The sequence below is a fragment of the Lolium rigidum genome, chromosome 6, assembly GCF_022539505.1.
Source record: "Lolium rigidum isolate FL_2022 chromosome 6, APGP_CSIRO_Lrig_0.1, whole genome shotgun sequence".
In the NCBI taxonomy this organism is placed as follows: Eukaryota; Viridiplantae; Streptophyta; class Magnoliopsida; order Poales; family Poaceae; genus Lolium; species Lolium rigidum.
This window is the reverse complement of record NC_061513.1, coordinates 28,670,926-28,688,047: the sequence shown is the minus strand read 5'-3', so window position 1 is coordinate 28,688,047 and position 17,122 is coordinate 28,670,926. Positions and strand designations below refer to the sequence as shown.

The 17,122-nt window shown below is 48.2% G+C and overlaps 4 protein-coding genes across 4 annotated transcripts; 2 read left to right on the top strand and 2 right to left on the bottom strand.

Annotated features, from left to right (window-relative positions):
* Positions 1 to 807: 807 nt before the first annotated feature.
* Positions 808 to 2,472, bottom strand: LOC124662354 (protein Rf1, mitochondrial-like; the record flags this gene model as incomplete). The annotated part of the gene is made up of 1 exon (XM_047200202.1): positions 808 to 2,472. A coding segment is annotated over exon 1 (1,665 nt), but the record flags the coding sequence as incomplete, so codon positions are not given.
* Positions 2,473 to 10,035: 7,563 nt separating this feature from the next.
* Positions 10,036 to 12,491, top strand: LOC124662353 (protein JINGUBANG-like). The gene is made up of 3 exons (XM_047200201.1): positions 10,036 to 11,291; positions 11,634 to 11,718; positions 12,264 to 12,491. The coding sequence occupies exons 1-3, from the start codon at positions 10,036 to 10,038 to the stop codon at positions 12,489 to 12,491; spliced, it is 1,569 nt and encodes a 522-aa protein (XP_047056157.1).
* Positions 12,492 to 12,825: 334 nt separating this feature from the next.
* On the top strand, positions 12,826 to 14,094 carry LOC124661263 (50S ribosomal protein L28, chloroplastic-like). Its single transcript, XM_047199128.1, has 2 exons — positions 12,826 to 13,039; positions 13,654 to 14,094. Exons 1-2 carry the CDS (start codon positions 12,859 to 12,861, stop codon positions 13,884 to 13,886), a joined length of 414 nt encoding a protein of 137 aa, XP_047055084.1. The 5' UTR covers positions 12,826 to 12,858; the 3' UTR covers positions 13,887 to 14,094.
* A 1,623-nt stretch (positions 14,095 to 15,717) lies between these two features.
* LOC124659832 (protein STRICTOSIDINE SYNTHASE-LIKE 10-like) lies at positions 15,718 to 16,883 on the bottom strand. Its single transcript, XM_047197638.1, has 2 exons — positions 16,330 to 16,883; positions 15,718 to 16,198 (listed from the first exon to the last, which is right to left on the bottom strand). Exons 1-2 carry the CDS (start codon positions 16,881 to 16,883, stop codon positions 15,718 to 15,720), a joined length of 1,035 nt encoding a protein of 344 aa, XP_047053594.1.
* Between the last annotated feature and the right edge of the window lie 239 nt (positions 16,884 to 17,122).

Sequence of the window (17,122 nt, the reverse complement as noted above, 5' to 3'; positions counted from 1 at the left end):
ACAACTTCAAATCACTAACATACAGCCAAAAAAATAAACATCTTGTGGAACAACACATCTCAATACCTTCAACAATCACCACCAGTCACCAGAAGCCATTTTTGTAACAAATGCAATCAGGTCTACCTCTGATCATCCTACAAAAAAAAAAAAAATATATATATATATACAATAAAATGATGTTCTTACTAATTCATCAATAGTTCACATTCCATAATTTCAACAGATTGGAATATGAGAAATCAGGTACTAACTTTGTACTCGCAGCAGCCTGCATTTCTTGTACCAGCAAAAATGACTCATTGCAATGAAAATCTTAAGCATGCCTTTCAAGGGTTTAAGTTCATGTCAACTGTAGATGTCTCCTTCAAAAAATTGATACCTTGCTGGGAGCAAATCTTTGTGCTTATGGTATATCCCTTGCATTGAAAAGAGAGATATCAATTGGGAAGTAGTCGAAGCTTCAAGCGACATGCCCTTCCCATCAAGTCTGGACATATAACTGATGGCCCGGACTATTTCACCTTTGTTCAGTAACTTTCTGATAATAACATTTAACAGACGAGAGTCAGGAGGACAACCACTCGTCTCCATTGATGAATATATATTGTCAGCTTCTTCTGCCAATCCTTTTTTTATAAGGTTTGACATCATCGTAGTGTAGGTTACAACATCAGGTGCCAATCCCTTGGCTGGCATTGCAGCAAACAAATTCTTAGCTTGCTCTATTCTCCCAACATTAAACATTGCATTAATTATAACATTGAGAGTTCTAATATCAAACTTAAGGTTCATTGCATGCAATTTCTCGAACAACATGATTGCTTCGTCTGCACAACCATTTTTGCAAAGCCCATTGAGAATTATATTGTATGTATAAATGGACAATCTCACTCCATTTTTGACCATCTCATGAAACTTTTCCTTTGCAGCAACAGTTCTACCAGCCTTAAATAATCCATCCATTATGATGTTATAAGTAAGAGTATCCGGTTTAGCTGCCATATCTGACATTTCTCTGAATAGAGTCAATGCAGCATCCACCATTCCAGCTTTAAAATATCCATCAATAAGTGTATTGTACGTAATTGCATCAGGTTCAATGCCAACCGATACCATATCATCACGTACCCTGCATGCTTTCTGCATCTTGCCAGCTGAGCAGTATCCATCAATCAGTGAAGTGAATGTGATAACATCAGGCTTCTCACCTATATGTATCATGAAGTCAAAGATATCTTGTGCATCTGTCACCCTACCTTCTTTGCATAGGTTGTTTATTATCATGTTAAAGAACACAACGCCAGGACAACGGATGCCTTTTCCCATCATTTCATGAACCAATTCTTTAGCTCTCACTAAATCACCATGTGTACAATAACCCTGAATCAGGCACCTGTAAGTCTGCATATTCGGTGGTACCCCCATATTAATCATCTGGTTGAATTGTTGAATAGCATCATTCATCCTACCCTTTCTGCAAAACGCATCTATCATGGCTAAATAGGTTACGACATCCGGTTTCACTCCCTGTTTCTGCATGTCTTCAAAGATAAGAAAGGCCTCATCCACCAATCCACACTTGGCATGCGCATTGATCAATATGTTGAAAACAAATTGGTTAGGTACAACACCTTCTTGTACCATCAAGTTGTAGAGATTATTCATATCAACGAGGCATCCTTCTGTAGCGTACCCGTGAAGCATGGTAGTGTATGCAACGATATCTGGTTTGAGTCCCTTGAGAATCCCACAATCCAGGATTTGTCTAGCTTCTTTGCTTCTTCCACGCTTGCACAACGCATGAATCATGGAGCTATATGTCACCACATCAGGAACAACGCCCCGCTGCACCATTTCATGGAATAGGTTGCTTGCTGTGCTGAATTTACCCTCCTTTAAGAAGCCACGGATAACCGTGGTGTACGAGATGGCATCGGGCACGCAGCCCAGATGCAGCATCCTGTGAAGCAGCACGTCCGCAGCCTCATCAGTCCGCTTTGCGTGGCAGAGCACCTTGAGGAGTGTGCGAACAATGTCGATGTTTGCCTTGAGGCCCGCCCTGAGGAAGCGGCCGAAGAAGGCGAGCGCTAGGTCTGGCTGCCGCGCGCGGCAACAAGAGTCGAGCAGGATGCTGTACGTCCAGACCGTGGGCGGTGCCACCAAGGGCATGCGGTTGAAGAGGGCGACGGCGAGCGAGAGGCCGTCGCTGCAGGCGGCGGAGGCCGGCGCGCGTGCTAGGGCGGCGAGAAAGCCGTTGAGGGCGCGCGTGGGGACTGGAGTGTCCTGGCGCAGCAATTCATCGAACAGGTGGTGTGCATCTTCAGGGCTGAGCGTCCCGGAGCGTAGGTTCTCCGTGGCGGCGGCGAGGGCTACCTGAAAAGCACGGAGTGAGGGTGGCGAGGTGGAGGTGGGGGAGGAACGCCGGAGAAAGATGGCCGTCGGAGCGGTCAAGTAGTAGAGGCGAGACATGGGGCTGGCTGGTGCTGGTTGGTGGTGCGAGACGGGGAAATTCAGCGGGGCGGCGTGCGTGAGGGCTGCTTAGCTTCGGCCAGCCGCTCAAAACCAAGAATGGTGTTCACCGGAAAACTGCATCCTGTATGGAAGAGTGGTATCGGCGGCGGCGTGCGTGGGCCGGTGGCGGGGAAGATGGCGGCGGTTCGCCGGAACCGCGCGTCGTCGGGGCGAGTGGTACGGGGGAGAGCGGGAGAGCGGGAGAGGACGAGGCGGAGGCGGGAGGGGTGGTCGAGAGAGGGAGAGGAGTTGAGACGGCGGGCGACGAACCGCGCGACGGCCGACGGCGATGGTCTCTCTCTCTCTCTCAGTTTGCTTCGATTCGATCCACAGATCATCGGCTGCCTACGCTGATGGGCTGCTGCTGGCCTGCTGCCTTCGTGTGGCCCAATACAATAGGTACTCCATGCAATGCAAGGCAAGTATGAATGTATGATGAGAGAAATTGCAGAATTTCTTAACCCTCAAACCCAAACAAACTGCATTGTATTACTTGGTTGCATTGAATATTTGAGCTGGATGTTCATTTCAAATTTGAGAGACAGTGGTAACCCCATGTATTTGCATTGAATCTCCTAACCGCGACTAAAGGTCCTCAGGCCTGGCCCGAAGGCCTTTAGTCGCGGTTGGCCAGGCCAACCGGGACTAAAGGCCTATCCCTATAAAAGGCAGCTCAGCTCACTTCACTTAGCCATTTGGTGCCACTTCTCTTCACAATCTTCACAAGGGGTGGTGGGTTTGCTTTTGGTTCCTCTTATGCACACAAGGTGTTCGATGAAATGCCCGAGAGCATGAAACAAATATGATATGAAGTGTCCGAGCCACACTTGAGCTTTCTCCATTTATTTTTCCTCCTCGATCGCGGTTAGCAACTTGAACCTTTCATGTGTCATTGATAAAATATGCATGTGTGTAGTTCATTGTTTAATTTCTATTATTTCTAGCTAGTTAGTTTAACAAATGCATGATGGTTAATTATATACTTTATATAATAATAATGCAGATGAATCGGCAATGGATGTACGATAACCGACTCTCCGGCGAGTTCACTACGAGTTTGAAAGATTTCCTCGTAGTGGCTAATGCGAACAAGCAGGGGGGGTTTTGTTATCTGTCCATGTGTTGGCTGTAAGAATCAGAAGGGTTACTCTTCCTCAAGAGAAGTTCACCTGCACCTGCTTCTGCATGGTTTCATGCCAAGCTATAATTGTTGGACCAAGCATGGAGAAATAGGGATTATAATGGAAGAAGATGAAGAAGGGGATGATATCATCGATGACAACTATCCTGATCATTTCGGTGATACTTTCATGGAGGATGCTGAAGATGAGGAAGGTGAAGATGAAGGTGAAGAAGAGACACGTGATGAGCCCGCTGATCAAATCCCTGTCGCTCCCTTCACCGGCATCGCGAGCTTAGCCCGTCAACGAATCTGGGGGCGATGAGGTTGAGGGTATAGGGGGAGGTTGGAGGAAGAGCGTTGCGTTTGTCAGCATATGAATATAACTTGTATCTGACTTCCTGAGTTTGCAGGTTCTAAAACACACCCTCTCTGCTCAGCTTTTTTTAATATAATATTTCTCCATAGTGTGGAGGAACAATTGTGGGGAGAGGGGACCTTCCTGCCTAAGCCCCCTCACATGCCAAATTCGAGCTCTGGGGCTCCCATTGATCAATATACAGGTGCTTGCAGTTGATATCAGTATAATTATTCAGTGAAAGAAACGTGGACCAAAACCCATTCTCCGAAGGATCTGCAGCAATAGGGGCCAAGATACAGAATCAAAAGCACATGCCAAGTCGAGCTCAGAAACAGAGCCGGTAACGTCTGCAGTGAAAGGTTTTTGCTGATTGGCTTTTATCAGAGGAAGATCAATTCAACATAAGTTTTGTGGTTTCTCTTGTTGACTTTGTCATCAAGTCGTCATCAGTTAAAACTGAGCCACCTGCAATGACCTAGAGTCAATAAAAATTTAAGTCACATGTCTTTTTTTATTAAGTAGCTTCACTTTACGTCCAACCAGGAGAGGATCAGCGGCTCCGCCACAAAAACAATATAGGGTTTGGTCCTTCTCGCCGGCGATACCGCTTGTACGCTCCATCTCCAGCGGCCTTGGGGGTTTTGGAGGTATGGCAGACCGCAGGCTCTCTCGGTGGGGAGTTTTCGTTCTTTTTGTAGGTTGTTTTTCAGTATCTTTTTCGGGATGTTGAGGCGGCGGCTACATCTTGAAGTCAAGAGTAAAGTCCTCCCCGTCCTATCCTTGCTCAGGTGGTGTGTCTAGCATTGACAAAGTGCGTGTGGAGTCATGTGCCCGACGAATCTCCAGGGACCCGGTCGGTTTTCATGTTCCTCGGTATGGGTTTCATGTCAGTCTGTTCTGATCTACGGTTGTTATCATTGGCGATGATTGTTGCTCTGTTGCGCTGGTTCTTCGAGGCTTTAGCACGACGACTTCCAGTATTTCTACTATGATAAGCTCTACTACGACAAGTTTTTGCCTGACTCCAGTGATGGAGGGACGATGACGGCGGCGTGCAAGCTCTACTACGACAAGCTTTGTCTGACTCCGGTGATGGAGGGGCGATGACAGCAGTGCGCCTTCGGCTCGTGCTAGTGTCTGTAGTCGTCGCTAGGTGGTCCAATTACCTATTTGTAATTTTTATTATCTTTTAGGATGTTTGTACTACTATTGATGATTATTAATAGAGCGGTTTAATTTTCGCAAAAAAGATTAAGTATAGAGGCACCATCATATTTTTGCACATAGTATATTTTTAATTTATTGCAACATTTATTAGTAAATATATTATTTTATTGCTTAGAAAATCAGGTAGTGAACCACGGTCTAACAAGTAAAAACCTAAACCGACACGCTCACCGGTTTGATCCCCGGTCTGATTTTTTACACTATGGTCTATAGTGGAGCGGAACGACAAAGGAAAAAAGGTCCTTAATTAATTTGGGTGGTCCGATTTTTCTTGAGCTAAAAATATTTCAAGCATTTTTGTACATTTGTTGATCTCTAAAATGATTTTACTGCTATTTTTCAGAATTCCTTAACAAAAACTGTATCCGCCATTGGGCTGCCCCAAATAAGGCCGATGTAGCGAGATATTGAGGTGGAGCTTCGCTCGGTTTTAGAAGAGCTATTAAGCCTGCCAGGTCCTTCTCTAACCAGTAGCTGTTGCGGGCCCTTAGATGGGCCGGTCAAAACGGAACGGAAGCCCGGCCCAGCAAGGTGGAAGTAGCCTTTTTTCCTAAAAAAAACATGCGACGGGGGTCCATCCATCTCCAAAGGAACCGACCGCCCAAAATTTAAAAATCTCCGAATTAATTAAGCCGCAGTGGGTTAGTCGCTCATCATTCAAAAATGATGGAGCAAAATGCATTCATGTGCCTACAAAGCACGAACTTGCTTTTCAGTCTCGATCATCGGCAAAAGGCGCTTTCCAACCTAGCTAGGCCGGCGATTAGCTTTCCCAGCCAATACTGTTCGAGCTCAAATTAAAATCAGATTCCGTGCTGGCGTGCTGCGACTTTTGCGTGGAAGATATATAAAAATGGTCCGAAAACTTTTGAAAACCTACCGCATTAGCGTAATGCCCAACCTCTCCAATTAATTAAGCAGCCTTGATCTCGCGTGCGTCAAAACCAAGTGAGACCATGATGTGCTGCTGTCAACGCGCCAAGCAAAGAGTGTGCATGGCGTATGATTTTCTCAACCCGTTAGCGGCCATTTTACACGTGATCGATATATCATATACACTGATTAAATTCTGAAACCAAATGTAGGTTTTGGCTCCAAATAGTCTTTCATCTGCTTGATAACACTAGTAGAAAAAAGGGCTTCCATCCCAACCCATTAGGCCCCAAATATTTTGACCCGGGACTAATGGGGTCTTTAGTCTCGGTTCTGCTGGTGAATCGAGACTAATGCTCCAGCCCGGGACTAAAGGGTACCCTTTAGTCTCGGTTGGTAATACCAACCGGAACTAAAGGGTTATGGTGGGCCGCGGCCGGCGTAGGCCTCTTTAGTCCCGGTTAGTGTTACAATCCGAGACTAAAGGGTCCCTTTAGTCTCGGTTCATAACACCAACCGGGACTAAAGGTTAATTTTCTGGTTTTTACTCCCCACGCACCCTTCACCCCCCCCCCCCCCCATCGCCTTTTTAACTCTGCAAAATAGAAAGGAAAATGATAGAAAATTTTAAAAATAAAATCTTTTGAGATTCTTGTATGTTACGCAACCTACTATTATGGAAAATTAAGAAATTCGAATTTTCACTTATTTTGCAAAAAAGGTTTGAAAAATGGTAAAACCGCATTAACTTTTGCATACGACGTCGGAAAAAAACGTATAATATATCAAAATCATCGTGGGAAAAAGTTACATCTGAATTCACCCGGGTTTACCCGGTTAGCCATTTCTCCGAAGGAGACCTCTAGTAGAAGTTATCGACGACACTGCCATCGCCGACGAGAGGAAGATGCCAGCGCTGCCGAGCTTCACCGCCTCCACCACGGGGAACCGCCTGGGCCGCAGCGCATCGGGCCACCGCATGAGGGGTGTCGGTCCATCATTGTAGCTCTCTGCCGCCAGATCGATATTGCCCCGCGCAGAACTTCTCGCGAGCAGGAACCTGCCACCGACACCGCATGGGATTTGCCACATGGCGCATGGCGATGGCGGCGGGGAAGAGGAGCAGGGTGTGGTGGGAGCAGAGGGGCAATTAGGGTTCGCCTCTATGGTCGCCCACGTGGGATGACCAAGGAGAGGTTTTTGGCCTCACTCGAACTTACCGATGCATGCACGATGAATCTAGGACAAATATAGGTTTTTGAGGAACGAATTTCCCTAATTCTTCTGAAGCAACTTAAGACGTCAATATTGTCTATGTCAAGAGTTAAGAAAACATGTGATATTTACTTTGTCTTCTAGGTTTAATAAAATCAACCTTTGTAACGTTTAACTAAGAATATAAGAAAATTAACAATATCCATAATATGAGGTACATCAATATGAAAATATACCTTATGATGATTCTATTATAATAGATTTTGTATTTTTGATGTTAATATTTTTCCATAATATTTTGTCAAAGTTTATCAAGTTTGACTTGAACCTAAGGGAGAAAGCAAAATAATTATGAACATGAGGAAGTACATTTCTGTGCATGTTGTCTTCAAGTCAAGATACCATTCGTCCTTACATGTACTACAAGGTATAGCCGCTTTGCTAGGTGCTTTAGGATTGTGTAGGATACTTTGCATGGCGCTGCGTTGGTCTTTGGGCGGCGGATTATTAATATACGTAGTAGTCGATGGTCAGATTCGTACCGCAGCAAGGTTGGTGCACGAGCACCGGCCGGCCTGCAGACTTTGTTCGTTCAAGTAGACAATGAACAGTCTACCAGTTCTACGTACACTATTCTTCAAGGGAACTCCAGCTGCAGACGCACGGCAGGGAGTTGTGTAAAGTGACATTGGGCGGGTCGTCTCGGAACGACGACATTGTCATTCATGCAAGCTTGCTTGTCTACGATTTCATCGTTCCTGGATCCAAGGAGGCTGGCCAAATGTCCGAACGAGAACACAAAAAGGTCCCTAAAATGGGAAGGGGACAGGGAGTGAGCATGTGTTACCCGCTGCTCGGAGCTGGTAGTAATGCGTGCATGTGACCTCTAGGACTGAGGTAGGTTATGTTGAGATTATCGATCATTACACGCATGTTTTCCATCATGATCTAGACTTGGTGCAATGGTGCGATCGATCGATGAATAAACTAACAAATCACGACCTCAATTACTCACCAGGCAATCACATATCTTCTGCATTTTTTTTAAAAAAAATGGGAAACTTTGCCTCAGCCTCTGCATCAAAATAATGCACATGATCTATTTGCATATTGCCAGAATTTTTTTCTAAGCACATCTCCACCGCCCTTTAACTTTGTCTAGCAACCAAAAATTACGAATTCATTAAAACAATTTAGGTTTGTATACAAATTTGACGAACAATTTTTAAAAAACTTAAACTATACCTAATCTAAGTGAGCAGGAACAAGCTCCAGTCCGAAGCGGCACTATCCGCACCGTCTCCGGCGTCGTTGTTGACATCGTCACCATCCCAGAAGGAGGAGAACATGATGTTGCATGGGTCTGCCTCGCCAGCCTTCTTGCTGACATGGTCGCCCTCGGCGAGGTCGACGATGTTGCCGGAATACATCGCTGACCACCAGCGCCCATATTCGTTGTCGACCGCGAGGATGGCGCCAGAAGATTCGCGGATGGCTTGGTTGAGGTCGGTGCCAGCATTAACTCTGGCGTGAGAAATGAGCCGTTGAGTGTGAGTACATGTCATCGACAGTCGAGGGAAACCTTGAGTCGCCGCCTGGCGAACCAACGAGATAATTAATAAAGCTGATCAATCGGCTCAGCGTCGCCGGCGAGGAGGCCTCACGAGGTCGTTCCCTACGTGGTTGTGCACTAGAGCACCCATGTCGACCCCTATGGGTCGGGTCCGACGTAGGCGTGGCGGTGGGCTGGCACATTTTTTGGGGAATAGGTTTTGAGGAGGGGAGAGGGCCTTTCACTTAAAGATAAAAATTTACATAACAATATCGACATCTTTATAGTATTAAAGCATATAATATGAAAATTTATTCCCTCCGTTGCATAACTCTTGTCGCGACTTTAGCTCAAATTTTAAATAAAAGCATGAAAGAATTATGGAACGCATAAAGGACTTTAACAATTCTAGCACCACAGATTTTGTAGTGTAGATGCTGATAATTTTCCTAAACGTACAGGTGGCAAACGTTTCAGTGTTTGATTGACTTTGACTAAATTGAGGATGCGGAAGTAAATAAGAAGAGATGAAGTATTTTTTGTAAATGTGATACATTACCGTTGATTTGGACACATGCCGAAGGCAAGACGTTTAATTTCTGCAAAAACAGCCGCTTTTGTGTAGAGAAAACTGAAACCGTAGCGATGAATGCTCTGCTCCGGACAGGGATTCAGTAACATTGAAACACGTAGCGATGAATGCTCTGCTCCGAACGAATCATGTTGTAAGTACGGAAAGTTTCAATCAAAAATATTTTGTATTTTGGGCGCAGCAAAAAAGACAAATTTAGCAAAATTTTCAAATCGATTGATAGCAGCCGTTAGATGAAAAGTGTAGGGTGGATGAGAGGTCATGGCACAACGTGCCATGCTGTTTGAATGTTACTGAATCCCTGTCCCTCTGCTCCACCTCCGCCCGCGCCTAGTAGCCGTTGGGCCGCAGCTTCGTCCCGGACCAACCCCGCCTTATTTAACCACCACCTTTTCTCTAGCGAAAAAGGGAAAGCAAGCGGCAGCCGGTGGTCGCCTCGCCGGCTTAAAACCGACCTTCCCTCCGCTCCGCCTGCCTCTCTGTCGCCTCCTCTGCAAGACTGCAATTTTAGCATAGCCTCCCCCAGCCAACGTCTCTCCATCTCTCCGCGCGCGTGCGTCAAGAAACCCGGCCAATCAGCCATGGCGATTACGCCGCCGGATCAAGAACGCGCCGCAATGTCCGTGCCCCTCCTCCCGCGGCGGCACGACTCCCTCTCCTCCTCCTCGTCCTCCTCCACCTCCTCCTCATTCTCGGCATCATCCGACGGGGCGCCGATGATGCCGATGCCGATGGAGGCGTCGCCGTGCAAGCCGCTGGCGGTGTTCCGGGACGCGCACGGGGGCGGCGGCTCCGTGTCCTGCCTCTCCCTCTGCGGCGAGTTCCTGCTCAGCGCCTCCACGGGCGCCGACATCGTGGCCTGGCAGCAGCCGGACCTGCGCCTCTTCGCGCGCTTCGGCGGCGGCGAGGGCTCGGGCTCCGGCTCCGTCAAGGCGCTGGCTGTCGCGGGCGGGCGCGTGTTCTCGGCGCACCAGGACGGGCGCGTGCGCGTGTGGCGCGTCTCGCGCCGCTCCGAGAACGCCTTCAAGCTCGTCGCCGCGCTGCCCACCGCCCGGGACTACCTGGGCCGCGTGTTCCGGCAGGCCAGCTACGCGCCGCAGACCCGCCGCGGCGCCAGGCGGCGGCTCTGGATCGAGCACGCCGACAGCATCTCCTGCCTCGCCGTCGCCGTGCAGGACGGCGTCGTCTACTCCGGCTCCTGGGACCGGACGCTCAAGGTGTGGCGCATGTCCGACCTCAGGTGCCTCGAGTCCGTGCGCGCCCACGACGACGCCATCAACGCTGTCGCTGCTGACTGCGGCGTCGTGTACTCCGCCTCTGCCGACGGCCGCGTCAAGGCCTGGGAGAAAGGCAAGTCGACGCACACCCTCCTGGCCGTCCTCGTCGCGCGCGACGGCGTGTCGTGGAACGCCGTCGCGGTGAGCGCCGACGGAACCTCGGCGGGGCGGCGCGTGTACGCGGCCGGCTCGGACGGGCACGTCCTCGGCTGGGACCGGCACGGCGGCGCGCGGTGGAACCTCGCGTGTGACATCAAAGCGCACCCCATGGCCGTGCTGTGCCTCTGCGTGGCCGGCGACCTGGTGTGCACCGGCTCCGCCGACAAGACCATCGGCCTGTGGCGCCGGCAGCCCGACGGCGGCCTCGCCAAGGTCGGCGCCGTCGGAGGCCACGAGGGCCCCGTCAAGTGCATCCAGGCCTCCGTGTGCCGGACCAGCAATGGCTGCATGGTGTACAGCGGAGGGCTCGACAAGAGCATCAGAGTCTGGTGGGTGCCCAACGGTGACCAGCGGCGTCCAGAAACGGACACCAAGGATCACAAGCCCTGCGTGTTCTTGAGGTGATTCGTTTGGGTAGAAATGTGTACATTTTATACAGGACAAAAGCTCTTGAGATTTTTTTGTTTTGTTTTTTGTTTTGATTGTTTGGCAGCAAGTTTTAGTGTAGAGGGAAGGATTGAGCTAGTCACAGGTTTGGGTGTACATGGCTGTAAACTGTAAACAACAGCACCTTTTATACGGTTATTTATACATAGTTTTATTTATTTATTTTTGGGCCATGTAATGTTAATAGAGTTGTTTGATTAATTGGAGAAAAGGTCAGTAATGCTTCGGAGATCCTCGTTGCAAGATGTATCCGTGATCAGCTAGCAGAATGTGCGATCGCCTAATTCCAATTGCAGAACTGATGCATATGTTCATACGAAACCGAAGACCAATTTTGGGACCTGGCCCATGGGAAATTCATTTGAGAATAAGCTGAATCTTGTATGCAGCAAATTGGTGTTGAATTGTGATTTCTGTAACTTTCTTCAGAGATTTCAAAAGATGTTTGGGAGTATTGTAACAAGAAGATTATGATACAGGCGTCCTTGCTCTGAACTAGCATTTTCTTCAGAGATTTCAAAAGATGTTTCGCACTTAATTTCAAAAGGTTAACAATGCTCCGGAGATCCTCATTGCAAGATGTATCCGTGATCAGCAAGTAGAATGTGCGATTGCCTGATTCCAATTTTGGACCTGATCCATCGGAACATTTAACCCCGGCAAGTACAAACTTTTTTAAAACAAAAACAAAAGTTTTGCCTTATCCATTATTAATTAACAAGAAAATATTTATAGTAGTTAATGAAAAATCAAGCGAAAACCGTACAACAACATGAACTATGGTGTCATGCCCACACTCACCACACGACCAAACCCACCCAAAACATGGGAACACCACTCTGTAAAGGGGGTGAGGAATAGAGAGACGGAGTGAGAAGATTTAGACTTGATTCATTTTCAACAAGTCTATTATTCCCTGTTACAAGGTTGGTGCTTATACAGGGGTAATGCGGGGAGGAGACAACGCCGATGAGCGCCAGGATGTTGCAGTGGAAGAGCATCGCGACAACTCCGATGTCACCGTCCTTGATGAAGGTGGGGGTGAGGGAGGAGAGGAGGGTGGTGGTGCACTGGTGCTGGGGCTGCGGCCAGGGATGGAGCCAGGGTTGCTAGCCAAGGCCATGGTCCCTTCTAATGATGGAATTTTTTTCTAAAACCCTACTATATTTTGTAAAAAAATGTACTCCAAATTCACCTACGTATATGACTTCCTCCAAATAAAAAAGTTGTTCATTTGGCCCCATCGTATTTAATTCCTGGCTCTATCCCTGGCCTCGGCGGAAGATCTCGAGCAAGGTTACAGTTTTTTTTTTGGCAGAGCGCTAGGTTACACAGTTAAAGATGTGGAAGCCCGATTGGGCCGCAAGAGATGGGCTGGGCTTGAGCCTGACCCAGTCGTGGGCTTTCTGGCATTCATTATCCTCTTCTCCCCTTTACGTCGTCCGTGCGCCTCTTCTTATCCTCTTCTTCCCTTCCCCCGACCCGAGCAAGGTTTCAGTCAGAAATCCATTCCACCCATCCATGGCGTCCATGCTGTGCTCCTACTCCATGCCCGCCGGCGCCGCCAGGGCCCCGCTCGCCCGCTCGAACGCCTACGCCACCTCGCTCGGGTTCGCCACTTCTCAGCTCGCCGGCCTCAGCCTCGGCCTCACGGCCACCGCTGCCCCCCTCCCCCTCTCCACCAAGCACACCATCGTTGCCCGTACGTCCCTCCACCCTCCTTTCCTTTGTTTATTTCCTCGCTTGCATTGCATTGCGTTGCAATATTGCTTCTGCCAGCCGTGCTCGTTGTGTGTACTGTGACATACAGACAGACTTGTGCTGCTCTGTCTGATTTTCTTCAGACCAACTGTAATTGTTACGTGCGGTGTGTATGTACAGTAGATCAACAGAAAATGTACCACTCAGATGGTAGGGTTAGCTTGATTACCTTCATTTATTAAGTTACCATGCACTGTTGATTACTCTGAAACTAAGATTTCACCGGCTAGAGCTTGAGTTGTACCTGTGGAGTTTGGAGAATATACATGACAGCCGGCAACAGGCAATTCTTGCGCATCGTGTCCAATTGTCAGACAGCATCTATTCACTCCTTTCACGGCACCAAAGATTCTTATTGCCATGAATCAAGAACAATTTCAGCACCTGTCCAAGTGTGTTATTATATGAAGGGTACATATAGGAACAGTTGTAGGCTTGTAGCAGTCTTCCAGTGGTACAACAAGGGAACTGGTTCTCTTTCAGAATTGCTACTGCTTTATAACATCTAACACCTGGATTCAACGGCTAAGAGTCATGAATGATCGCTGTGCTCAGGTCGGATCTGCCCCTTCCTGGATAAGAGGACCAACCGGGCCAACAAGGTGTCCTTCTCCAACCACAAGACCAAGAAGCAGCAGTTCGTCAACCTGCAGTACAAGAAGCTGTGGTGGGAGGCCGGCAAGCGCTACGTCAAGCTGCGCCTCTCCACCAAGGCCCTCAAGACCATCGAGAAGCACGGCCTCGACGCCGTCGCCAAGAAGGCCGGCGTCGACCTCAACAAGAAATGAGCCAGCTAGTGGGTTCATCTGCTGGCTATGTTACATTCTTCATCTTCTCCTCGCACCATGCTTTTTAGTTCAGGTTTGCTGAGTTGTTGCCTTCTCTTCTTTGAGGGATCACTGTTTACCAGTTGTGATTGGATTTGAGTACAAAAAGTAGAACACTCCATTACGAAAAGCCAATTTATAAGAATCAAATACCTGTTTGAATTTACCATTTAATCAGGTCATATCCAAAGAATCTACAGTGCTACAGAAAATAAAGGAATAATAAATAAATAAACTAATTGTAATGTGTTAATTTAGCATCTCTGACCACAAAAGTGCCCTCCCTGGCTTCCATGGTATCATTAGAACTTCTGCAGGTGCCAATGCAATGTTTCGTCCAGTTTTCTACGAGCATAAATCTTAGAGAGTATTGCATAATTTGGAAACTTGTAACAACAAATCTAAGCAGCCGATAAAAACTCTGCTTTATGTAGACTTGCTATAATGAGATAATACATATGACCTGAACAAACTATGCAAAATATCTCTTGTGAATTCACTTAATGGTACAGTCTATTAATAAGTCCAGGCTTGAGAAGTTGACACATAAAATCAATCAATCTTTTGATGGAGAAGCTAAATAGCACACTCTGTACTTTCAAGCAAGTTTCAAAACAACAAATACATGTTAGATAGGCGCGACAATGGTCAAGCAGGCTGACACACATAACCAAATTTCGTAACTGATCAAGAAGCCATGTTTTCTAATCTGACGTGCTTCAGTCTAAGAATCTAACTGGGTGTCTGGGTTGGGGCCCCTCATACAGTAGCAAACCAATTGCAATGAAGCCTAATAAACTGCAAATGCGGACAACCAGCTTCCATGGTGCAAATCTTGGGCTCTTGTGTGAGTGCTGATTAAGGACTCTATTCGAGGACTCAAGGCTTATAATCTATTTCCTACAAACTGCATTGAAATAATCCGCAATCTGCTAGAACTTTTTTTTGTATATTTCAGTCCTGTGCCATCAGAAGTTGTAAACTTCAGGCAGTTAAGTCAGTGATCATTGTCGAAGAAGATTCATCTGTAGAAAAAAGTTGCCAAATCAGAAACACGAACAATGAAATCAAAGTTGAGCACTAAGCAGCAGGCTAGGAACTTCCTTCACATATAGGGCCCTTTGCCGTGCAAATAGTTGCACGGCAAAGACTTATTTTCCCTTAGTGTTGTCCGCATGATCTGTACAGAAGGTGCAGAGAGGATCTTGGAAGGGTGGGAGGAACAATGAGGCGTCGTTGATGGAGGCAAACAACCGTGATACCCAGTGATTGGAACAATGAGGTGTCGTTGATTTGGAGGCAAACAACCGTGATACGCCACTATATAAACACAAGCACTGCTAACTACTATCATGGTTTACATGAGGTGGACCAAGCAGACCAGGGAAAGTATGTACGTGGTATAAATAAATGAGATTAGCGCGTCTCATGATTCTTGAACACGAACACTTCGGTTACGAACATGCACATATAATATTCAGAGAAGGGCAACAATAAACTGAAGAGGATTTCGACCCAGCATGAATTCTACTGGATTGAGGATTTCGATCTATGGTGTGCACGCACGCCCGCAGCCATAAAGTATTTACATGTCATGGTTCCATGCAAAGAGATTCCACACAAGATTGAGTATATAGATTAAGAAAATATTACTAGTAAAAACGTTCTCGGATAATTACATCTACCAACCAATTAAAATCTATAGTTATACTTGTGCTAACAAAACCTGACTGCATTGTTATACTCTTGGTGAGTATGTACTGATTCTCCTAATAAAAACACTGTAAGGAAATCATGAAGCTATTCCTATGTAGTCAAGCTCAACGGAGCCCAGCCAGAGCGTTCCGTTCCTCTCGGTCACCTCGCTAAGCGTGACGCCCTTGGCGGCCGTGAGCTCCTCCACCTCCACGCCATTGCCGTCAAGGCGGACTCCCACCAGATGCTTCACCGGAGCCGTGGTTGCGTCCGGGCGCGCCTTCTCCTGGTTCAGAGCCACCCAGTAGCCGCCCTTCCCGTCACGCCTCACGTTGTCCGGGTATCCCGGCAGATCGGCGAGTAGTTCATAGCGGCCAGCCTTTGCTCCTTGCAGGTAGTACTTATGCGCCTGGCACGGCACGGTGTGCGCCACGACAACGTATGTCCCGTCGTAGCTCACCGCCACCCCGTTAGGGTATGGCAGATCGTCCTTCAGTACAGTGACCTGCTTCGTCTTCGCATCGTACTTCAGCAGCCTCCCTGTGGCGTCCGCGTTCATCATGATCTCAGTATTGAACCTGTAAATTCAGTAGCATATTGCATCAATAATGGTGATTTAGAGTACGTCAGCTATGCCGATCGAGTAGTCAAATTTATCTTAGTATGCATGAAGGATGATCTACGTTTGTGTATTCGACAGAATATGTACCTTCGCGGGTAAGTGACGCTGCTATCGGTGAAGTAAACGTCACCGGTGGCCTGATCCACGTCGATGCCATTAACGAAGTTGAACGGAACGCCGTCGGCTCCTGACGCGAGCACCTCGGCCTCGCCGCCGTCGGCGCCAACCCTCATGAGCCCCTTGTACGCGTCGGCGATGTAGAGGTCGCCGGACTTGCGGTGGAAGGCGAGCCCGAGCGGGCGCCCGCACAGGCTCTCCGTCTGCTCCGAAGGCGCCACGGGCACGGTGCACATGGCCAGCTTCCGGTAGTTGGCGTGGTACGCGAAGGTGGTCCAGCCGACGGCGCTGCCGCCCCACTTGAGGACGCGGCCGTCGGAGACGCCGGCGTAGGGGCCGTTGCCACGCGCGTCGAAGGCCAGACTCTCGGCACCGGTCACGCCGCTGGGGAGGAGGAGGCGGAAGCTCCACTCCGTGGGGCGGGTCTTGATCTCCGCTGCTGCACACGGCGGAGCGAGGGAGACGGCGAGGAAGCCGACGAGAAGGAGGAGCCAGGTGCTCGAGAAGCCGCCGCGGCGCCTCATGGTTTCGGCTTGCGTGTTTGCGAACTCGGGAAGTTTTTGGCTGCGATGTTGAAGCTCGTGGCTTTCTGGGCAGGTTGTTGCTGCCATTATAAAGGCGCCATAGGCGGTAGGTTTTGTTCAGAATTAAGAGCTGTATTCGTTTTTGTTCTTGTTTTCATGGAGAGTTGTAATCGGCTAGTCGCACAGCGGTAGAAAGTTCTTTGGAAGTTTGGTTGATCAGAGCCGTCGATTTCCGATCG